This window comes from Pseudopodoces humilis, chromosome 19 (genome assembly GCF_049639895.1).
Source record: "Pseudopodoces humilis isolate 2021_Gansu_Grassland_sample_001 chromosome 19, ASM4963989v1, whole genome shotgun sequence".
Taxonomy (NCBI): domain Eukaryota; kingdom Metazoa; phylum Chordata; class Aves; order Passeriformes; family Paridae; genus Pseudopodoces; species Pseudopodoces humilis.
Window position 1 is genome coordinate 2,665,792 of NC_142218.1, and position 9,479 is coordinate 2,675,270.

General features: G+C 63.0%; 1 protein-coding gene across 1 annotated transcript; it reads left to right on the plus strand.

Moving 5' to 3' along the window:
- The first annotated feature begins 1,944 nt into the window (after positions 1 to 1,944).
- Positions 1,945 to 5,521, plus strand: E2F1 (E2F transcription factor 1). The gene is made up of 7 exons (XM_005532868.3): positions 1,945 to 2,139; positions 2,771 to 2,861; positions 3,409 to 3,628; positions 3,994 to 4,146; positions 4,263 to 4,377; positions 4,482 to 4,686; positions 4,897 to 5,521. Exons 1-7 carry the CDS (start codon positions 1,945 to 1,947, stop codon positions 5,145 to 5,147), a joined length of 1,230 nt encoding a protein of 409 aa, XP_005532925.1. The 3' UTR covers positions 5,148 to 5,521.
- Positions 5,522 to 9,479: the final 3,958 nt, after the last annotated feature.

Here is a 9,479-nt window from a genome sequence, read left to right on the forward strand (position 1 = left end):
GGGAATTGCAGCCACTGCCAAAGTATCCAGCATAAAATCCTTTAAAGCCAGAAACCTGTTAGGCCGGCCCAGGGACACTGCATGTCGGGATCTGCTCCGCAGCAGAGGAGTTAACTCATCCCTGAGAATGCCTCCTGCATCCCACGCACTGCTGGGAAAAAGAGCCCATCTCCTGCATCCCGGGCAGGTCAGGCTTGGCAGCGGGGCCGGGGCAGGAGCCAGCACTGGCTCACAGCCCTGCCTGGCAGCAGCAGCGGGCTGGGGGCCACTCTGCTCCACCCCAGACCCCCAGGGACACGTGGGGAAACTCATGGGGGAACACAGGGGTGGAACCCTGGGCTTGGCTCAGCAGGGGTTTGGATCAGACCCCACTTTGCTCATGAGCTTCCCCACATCTGGACCTTGTAAAAGGCCTAATCTTTAAATGCTTTTTTTTTTTTTTTTTTTTAAGCAGGATGTACTTTTTTCCTTTTTAATTTTGCTTCCTTATGCAACAGAAGGTTATCAGTGTCCTGCAGGCAGGAGATACTGGCTCTGGGAGCCGCCTGTCCCGTGTCTCGTGGGTGGATTCGCATCTTTCTCAGTACATGGGGCCACTCCCGGCTCCGTCTGCTGTCCCTGTGTCCCTGCCCCTCCCCGGCCACACGATCCCGCGGCCGCAGATAGCGCCTGGCACGGTCAAGTGCAGGTTGTGCTCCCGGCAGAGCTTTTCCTCTGCCCTGTAAAGGGTTATCAGCCAGTCCTGAAGGAGCTGCCGAGATCGGCAGCTGTTTGGTGTTTGGAAACAGAATGCCGTGAATCATCCGCCAAACGGATGGAGCAGATTGCAGCATCCCAGTCCTTCCGTGCTCGCTGGACCCCTGGAGCAGCATCTGAGCCTGAAGCCTCCTGACTTGCCCGACAGCCTCATCCATGGTCTCGGGGTGCTTTAAACAAGGCAGATGGACAAGCCTGAACTGATCCCTTCATCTTTTAGACAGAAATTCTGCAGACACCTTGCCCCACAGTACAGGAGAGCCCCTGCCCCAGCACGCTGAGCACCCACTGATATCCCCCAAAGGCAAGGCATTGCTGCGGGGGATGCCACGGGCATGGGCCACGCTGGGCTTGCTGTCACCCCCGGGGAAGGGAAACACACTGGGGGCAGCCTGGGCCACCCCGCAGAGCCCAAAGCCGCCCTCTTCCCCACCAGTGCCACCCGTGGGAGGGTGGAGCCCGCAGGGGAGGGGAGCGATATGAACTTTGCTCGTGGGTGCGTGCCGCTGTGCTCCCGGGCCATCCGGAGCGGGGAGCAGCCGCGCCCGCAGCAGGAAGCCCATCACCCCGGCGGGGCTGAGTCCGGCCCGGGACCGGCTCTGCCTGAGGCTTGAAATCCCCACGGGTGGGCAAACCGGGAACCGGGGCCGGTTCGGAGCGAGGAATCCGCGGCGGCACACAGGAGGGGGACACCGCCATGGGGGGCACAAACAGGGACACAGGAGGGGACACCCCCGGGGGGGGCACACAGAGCGCGCCGCACCCACGCGGCGCCCCCGCCGCGTCCCCGAGCCGCGCTCCGATTGGCCGCCGCCCCGGCGCGGCGTCGCTGATTGGCCGCCTGTCAGCGCGGCCCCCGTCCGCCAATGGCCGCGCGGCACCGCCCGCCGCCCCGCGCGCCGCGGCCAATGGCAGCGCGCCCTCGCCTCCCCGCCGCGGCGGGCGCAGCCAATGGGCGGCCGGCGGGGCGGCTCGCGCCGCTTTTCGCGGCAAAAAGGATTTGGCGCGCAAAGGCGCGCGGGGCCGGCGCGCCGAACAATCCGGCGGCGGGCGCGGAGCGGAGCCGAGCGGAGCCGGGTCCGGAGCTGGAGCGCGGCGGCCCCGCGCCCGTGCACGGGCCCCGGCCCTGTCCGCGCCCTGCCCGGCGCGCCGCCCGCCGCACCGGCGGCACCGGCTGCCATGTGAGCCATGGCGGCGGCGGGCGGCGCGGCGGGGCTGGCGGCGCTGCTTGGCAGCGCCTCCCCGCACCTCCTGATCGTCTCCGCCGCCGCCGAGGAGCCGACGGGCGGCGGCCACCCCGATTCCGACCTCCTGCTCTTCGCCACGCCGCAGCCCGCCCGCCCCGGTGCCGCGCCCAGACGGCCCGCGCTGGGCCGCCCGCCGGTAACCCCCGCGAGTGGGATGGGGAGGGGGCGGGGGCTCCGAGGACCGGCGGGGCCGGGCCGGGCCGTGTTTCGGGCTGTACAGTATTGGGCCTCGTGGAACCGGCCGTATACCGAAGGGGCCGTGTACCCGCCCGGGCTACACCGAGGCGGGCTGTACAATGGGCCCGGCTGGATACCGAGCCGTGCCACACCGAGCCGGGCTGTACAGCGAGCCGTGCCGGACACGGTTCCATACCGGGCCGGGCCGTGCCGCTCCGTGCTGTGCCATATGCCGTGCCCTGCTCCGTGTCAGCCCGTGCCCGGTGCCCCTGGCCGTGCCAGGCTGTACTGCCGGGCCGTGCCACGCAGCACCTGCCGGGCCGGCCCTGCCCCGCCGCCGCTCCGGAAGCCGGGCCGTGCTTTGCCTCCCCACGCCGGCTTTGGGGCGCTCCCCGCTGCGTGGCCGGGCCCCCGCGGCTGGGACAGCCCCCCATCCCCGCCGGTGTGTGTGACAGCTCCTGTGAACCCCCTCCTGCCGGGATCTGGGGTGTCTGTACCCCACAGTGCCGTGGGAGGTTCCTCACAGAAACCCTCCATCAGCAGTGGGGCCCTGGGGGTGGCTGTCCCTCTGCTGACCCCATCCCTTGCAGGTCAAGAGGAAGCTGAACTTGGAGACGGATCACCAGTACATAGCGGAGAGTTTGCCAGTGAGCCGGGGCAAGGCCAGGAACCCTGCTAAAGGTATCAACTCCACTCCCCCTGGCCCCTCTTTGCCAGAGCAGAGGTCCAGCAGCCCCTCTCTGCTCCCTGGTAGGTTTTTCCAGTCCCTTTGTGTCGGTCTGGATGGGCTGTCCCTGGGGCTGGCCTGTTTCTGTCTGCTCTGCACTCTCTGCTGTACTTTGTGCTGGTTCCATGGCTGTCCTGCTGGGCACCACACTGGCTCAGTCCCTCCCTGTGGGATGGAGCTGTAGGTGCCAGCATGGTGTCAGTGCAGTGTCCCAGGTGGATCTGCTGTCATCTCCCCCCTGAGCCCTGCCTGGCACTCGGTGTCTCAGTCACAGCTGTGGTCACAACGGAGCACAGGTGCCACAGCCTGTGCCAGCTGCTGCAACATCCCTCTTACAGGGGCTTTGGGCAGCTCACCCCATTGCCCTGAGAAAACAGGTTGGGTTTGGGGTGCCAGTCCTGGTCTACAAGGCACCTGCAAGCATGGCAGTTTTGTCACCTTTCAGCTTCAGCTCTGGGTTTCCCCTGTGGCTAAATGACACTTGTCCTCCATGTCTGGCAGGGGCAAAGTCTCCTGGAGAGAAATCCCGCTATGAAACCTCCCTGAACCTCACCACCAAGCGCTTCCTGGAGCTGCTGAGCCAGTCCCCAGATGGTGTGGTGGATCTCAACTGGGCAGCCGAGGTCCTGAAGGTGCAGAAGAGGCGTATCTACGACATCACCAATGTCCTGGAGGGCATACAGCTCATCACCAAGAAGTCCAAGAACCACATCCAGTGGCTGTATGTCCCCTGGCCCATGGGGCTGTGTCTGGCTGTACCCTGGGGTGGGGGACGGTCTTACTTGGGTGAAGAATTTCAGGGCAAGGTCACCAGAGCTTCTGCTGCAGGCCAAGTGGTGGCCCCCTGTGGGAAGGGCTGTGCTCAATGGCACCAGGCTCCTGAGCAGCGTTGGTATCACCTGCGAGTCCCCCTGGGGCTCCCCAAGTCATGCAGGGGAGTGGGAGGCTGCATCCAGCCTTGGAGAGCAATCTGCTGCAAAATCCCTGTGGGTCTGGTTCCCTGGGTGTGGGGTGGGACGTGGCCTGGCCTCGGTGAGGCACAGGAAGCTGTGGGGGTTGGCTGCTGATGGACACGGTGCTCCCCAGGGGCAGCCAGGCCACGGTGGGAGCGCCAGGCCAGCACCGGCTGCTGGAGAAGGAGCTGCGGGAGCTGCAGGCGGCCGAGCGGCAGCTGGATGACCTCATCCAGATGTGCACGGTGCAGCTGCGCCTGCTCACCGAGGACCCCGCCAACCAGCAATATCCTTTGGTTCTGGGGTGGGGCTGGCTGGGTGGCGGCTGTGGTTGAGCCTCAGTGTCACAGGCAGGCTGTTTCTCAGCCCACATCCCCACATCCCTTCCTTGACCCGCCCCACCGCAGCCTATGTGACCTGCCAGGACCTCCGCAGCATTGTGGACCCCGCGGAGCAAATGGTGATGGTTATCAAAGCCCCCCCAGAGACCCAGCTGCAGGTCTCAGATGCAGCGGAGGTGAGTTGGGGTCAGGCTCTGCTCCTCCTCTGCCCTCCCTGAGCAGCCCCCCGTGCCCTGGGCATCCTTGTGCCGCCTTGTCTCACTCCTGTCCCCTTCCCCAGGCGTTCCAGGTCTCCGTGCGAAGCACTCAGGGCCCCATTGACGTGTTCCTCTGCCCCGAGGACAGCTCGGGGGTCTGCAGCCCCGTCAAGAGCCCCTTCAAAGCCCCTGCAGAGGACTCTTCTCCCAGCCATTCACAGCCCAGAGCCTCCCTGCTCCTGCATCCCGCCCAGGATGTGAACATGCCGCTGCTGCCCGGAGAGCAAGGTGGGGCTGGGGACACAGGGAGCTGGTGGGATGTCACGGTGGCTCTCATCAGCCCCTCTGCTGTTGGCACAGGCAAAGAGCTGGCATGATGCTTGGGCACCCCAGCAAGGCAGGGAGGGGGGAAGGCAGGATCTCCATAGCCAAAAAAGCTTTTTTGAGGGTTTATTGGGACATTATTATGGGATTTACAGCTGCTCTTCACCCCCACAGAAGCGCTGCTGCCAGGGCCAAGTGTGCTGCCTGGCAAGAGCCCGGAGGAGGAGGTGAGCCTGTCTCCACTGGCCTCCATGGACATCCTGCTGGAGCAGAGCAGGGAGGACTTGGCGGGTTTCTTGGCCGATGAGTTCATCAATCTGTCACCGCCGCAGGCGCAGGACTATCACTTTGGGCTGGAGGAGGGCGAGGGCATCAGCGAGCTCTTCGACTGCAACTTTGGGGACTTCACCCCCTTGGACTTCTGAAGCTGTGCCCGCCCTGGTGCTTGGGGGAGCTGCCAGGGGAGGGGGCAGCCCTGGCAGGGCAGGCAGGGCAGGGCAGCCCCTCAGGCTCCAGCGTCCGCTGTTCCTCCCCCATCCCTTTTTGCAATATTTTCTCCTTATCCCTCCATCCCCCCCAGCCTGGTGGGGGCCGGTGGCATCCTCAGCTCCAGCCCCACAAGGAGGATGCCAGGGTGGGGTTCCCATCTTGGGAGACCCCCCCCACAGGGCCCTGATCAGGGGAAACTGCCCAGGGCAGAGCCTCTGCCCCCCAGGAGCCCATTCCAGAGCTTTAAGCAGTCCTGTGTATAGATTAATGATTTGATTAATTTATTATTGTCCCCTGGGGACAGCGTTTCATTTCCATGGGGGTTTGGGGGGGCTGTACAGCAGACTGGGGGTGCTGAGAGTTTTTGTTGTGCTGGGAGGGGGTGGTGGAGATGTGGGGGGTGCTGGGCCAGGGCTGTCCCCCTGCGTGGGGGCTGCCCACAGCCTGGCTGAGCGTGGGGTATTTATTTATTATTTATGGCGTGTGGAGCTCTCCCAGGATGTGGAGGGGGCAGGAGGGAGCAGGAGGACAGTGCTGGTGGGACCCAGAGGGTGCCACCAGGGTCTCACCAGCACATCCTGGCTTTGCTTGTGTCCGAAATGGGGCTGGCAAGGCCATGGCTGTGGCAGGTAGGGCTGCAGGAGCGGGGATGGGGCTGGTGGCCCTGGGACCATGTGCGTGTCCCCTGGGGGGCACAGAGGTGTCCAGGGGAGCGTCTCTGCAGGTGAGCACCCAACGCTGTCTCCAGGCTTTCCTTCCCCTCCCTGTGCAGCCATTCAGCCCTTTAGCTCTGGCTCCCCATCCCCAGGCCACGGGGGCTGGGAGAGGAGGGGAGGGGGGCCCTGGGGTCCCCTGGGCTGAGCTGGAGACGCACTTTGACTTTCACTGCCATTTAACAAGCTTGTGTTCCTCTGAGCTTTGTGTTTAATAAAGGTTTCTACTGTCCTTCGGCTGTGCTCAGGTGCCTGGGGGTGTGAGGGGTGGTGGGTGGTGGGGACCTCAGCTGAGAAACCAAGAGGTTTGGGCTTATTTTGTGGTCTGTTTTCTGCTTTGAATTTGCAATACACGACCGGGTATGTCTGTCCCTGAGGCTGCAAGAGGTGCTTGTGTGGTCCTTGGTCCCACACAGGGTGGGATCTGGGGCTGATCCTGCCCTCCCTGCTCCTCCAAAGAGGCTGTGCTGCAGGAGGTTGGGGTGATGGGTCTGGATGGGGTTTGCTTTCCTTTCAGCAGTCCCTGTCCCTCACTTGGCTCCTCTCCTGCCTGGTCCCTTCCCTGCCTTCCCCCAGTTTTGGGGCAGCGTTTTCCTGGCTGTGGCTGCAGCCATGGGGCCATTGTGAAGACACTCCATCCACTGAGTTCCCAGTGTCCCCTGTTCACCCCAGCTCTTGGTGCTGCCTCAAGGCACCTGCTGGCACCAGTTTCTGGCCCAAAGTTTAATGTCCCCATGTCCTTGCTCTCTGGGGAGACAAGGCCAGCCATGACTCTGGTGTGCCTCTGCAGCACACCAGGACTGAGGGACACTGGGGACCCCAGGGGGAGGGATGCTTGCAGGTGCCAGGACAGCCAGGATGGGGCTCAGCAGGGCCATGGCCACTGCCCCAGTGGCAGCCAGGGGTGTGCTACTTCCTGCCCGTGTTTGTGCACTTTCTGCCCTCCTCCTACCCAGCCTCCTGCCTGGTTTTCTTTTAAACAGCCTGATAAATATTTCACCCTGACCGTGTTGTGTAAACTCACCCTGCTCCTGCAGCGGCAGGGAATGGGATCCCAGGCTCAGGACAGGCTGCTGGTGGGTGCTGGGTGGCACAGAGAGCTCATCACCACTGCCTGGCCTCCTCCTGCACCCTCTTCCCACCCCCGAGGCAGTGCCTGGCTGGCTGTGCTGCCCCTGCATTGTTCTTACAGCCGGACACGTGGGGATGGCAGTGTGCAGGTGTGGGGTGCCAAACCCCACGGCTCAGCTCATACCATTCCCTTTCCCAGCTTTCCCAGCCCTCCAAAGCAGGGCAGCAGGGCCAGCCAGGGCCCAGCAGGGCAGTGGCACACACAGGCTGCCATGGGTGAGCCCTGTGCCTGGGTGGGAAGAGCTGGGACTTGTCACGCTGTCACCCCTTCAAATGGGGCTTTTTCAGCCAGTGACGCTGGAACAGTATTCCTGCTGCTCTGATCCATGGGATTCCTGCCCCACAGAGCCAGGGCATGCACCAGGTGGGAGGGCACACACCCAGCTCCCTGCCTGCCGTGTCCCCCACTGCAGGGTTGGTGTTTGTCACCTGAGGTGGCAGGTGCTGGAGGTTTTATGAGTTACTGCAGGGTGCCCAGCCATATGCCAACTCCTCCTCATCCATCCCTCCTCCTCTGCTCTGCTCAGCTCCATCGTGATGGATGGCGCTGGTGCTCTGCAGTGCTGCCAAAGGGGAGAGACCCCGGCACAGGAAAGGGTTTTTATGGGAGCCAGGAGGCACAGGGAGAGGGGAGAGGATTTACACTGACATCCCGAGCTCCACAGGGCTGCTCCCACAGCCACCCAAGCCCCAGCAGCGACACAGCCCTGCCTCTTTCCCCTGGGCAAACCTCTCTGATGGCATCCCTGGAACCTCCCTGGACCCCACATCCCTTGGCACTCCCAATGCCCATGGAAGCATCCCCGGCAGGGACAGGGCTGTGCCCCACTGCGGCAGCACAGCCCATCCCTGGGGGCTGCATTGGCAGCTCCACGTGAGCCACAGCACCGTAAAAATAACCACTCTGCCTCCCAGGATGATTCACGATGCAGCTGAAGGGCTTCCCTGCTGCTATTTCGGATGGCTGGAGGGGGAGCTGATGGGAGCTGCTTTGGAAGAGCACACGGCAGCGTTGGGAAGCAGCCCCAGGCGAGCCTGGTTTTATTTGTCTGCTCCAAAGATGCTTTTCATGGTCAGGAGATGGGCACCTTGCACACATCCTGCCTGCTCCGTGGGCTCTCAGCTCTCATTCCCAGGCACTGTGACCCCCACAGGGACCATGTCCATCCAGCCCTGGGGTGCTGTTGGGCAGCTGTGGTGATTCCATCAGCCCTGGAAAATGCTGTGCAGGATCTGGCCACGGTGCTGAGCCCAGCAGCCCTGGGGTGTCCTGTCCCTGAGCTGCAGGGTTGGGATCTGGAGTGTCCTGTCCCTGAGCTGCAGGGTTGGGATCTGGGGTGTCCTGTCCCTGAGCTGCAGGGTTGGGATCTGGGGTGTCGGGAGAGCTCCGCAGTGGGATGAGCTCCAGGACAGGCTGGCAGTGGCAATAGGTGCCCCCCATAAGGGGTTTGTACCTTTAACCTAATCCCCCTCAGAGGGTCCTGGAGGGGTTTGGGGTCTCTCCAGGCAGGGCTGTCCTGCCCCACATCTGCATCCCACCCCACACTTCCCTATTTCCACTTCCAAAAATATCTCATTTCCTCCATGAGGAACTTAGGGAGGTGAAGAGAAGCATCATTCATTTCTGGGATGCTGTTGAGTGGGTACTTCCTTTAATTCCAGCCTGTTGTGGTTTTCTGGGAGCAGAGCAGAGTCCTGGTGCCCCCCACAGCCGGGGCCATGTCCCCCTTCCCTGCTGTGGTTTTCTGGGAGCCCCTGTGGGATTTGGGAGCACCTGTTATCTCCTGCCATCAGCAGTTTTCTGAACTTCATCCTCACGCTCAGGCTGCTCCTTCCTGCATGGAAACTCACCCTGACTGCAAGGGATCCCACTGGACTCCGAGCATGGATTTTTGGAGCAGATGGGAGTGTGGGAAGCCCTTGCAAGGGGGTGGTTTAATCCACGGCAGAGCGCCACCATCACCCAAGCCCCTTCCATGCTCCCTGGCAAGGTGATTCCCCTGTCCCTGCTGCATCCCTCACCCGTGTTTTGTTCCCATTCCCATTTCAGTTGGATTTGATGATGGTCACACTCAACAGCTCCAGCCCTCGGACCTCTCTGCCTCCCTGGGGACAGCCCAAGTGTGGGGAGTGCACGTGCACCCTGGAGCCCTTGGATGCCCCTGCCAGGGCCCAGGTGCGCTTTTTCCACCTCTTTTGCCTTGAACACACCTGGAACAGCTGGGAGATGGTAAAAATAGCTGTGATGCCGTGGGCTCAGCTTGGAGAGCGCTATCCCAGAGGGAGCAGGAGCTCCACGTGCCGCAGATCAAGCACGTTGGGGTGGGGAAGGAGCTTGGATCAGAGGCCTGGCTTAAGCAGAGCTGAGCTCAGCAGTCAGGGTGTCCTGGAGAGCTCCATGCAGAAGCAGAGGTGCTGAGGGAG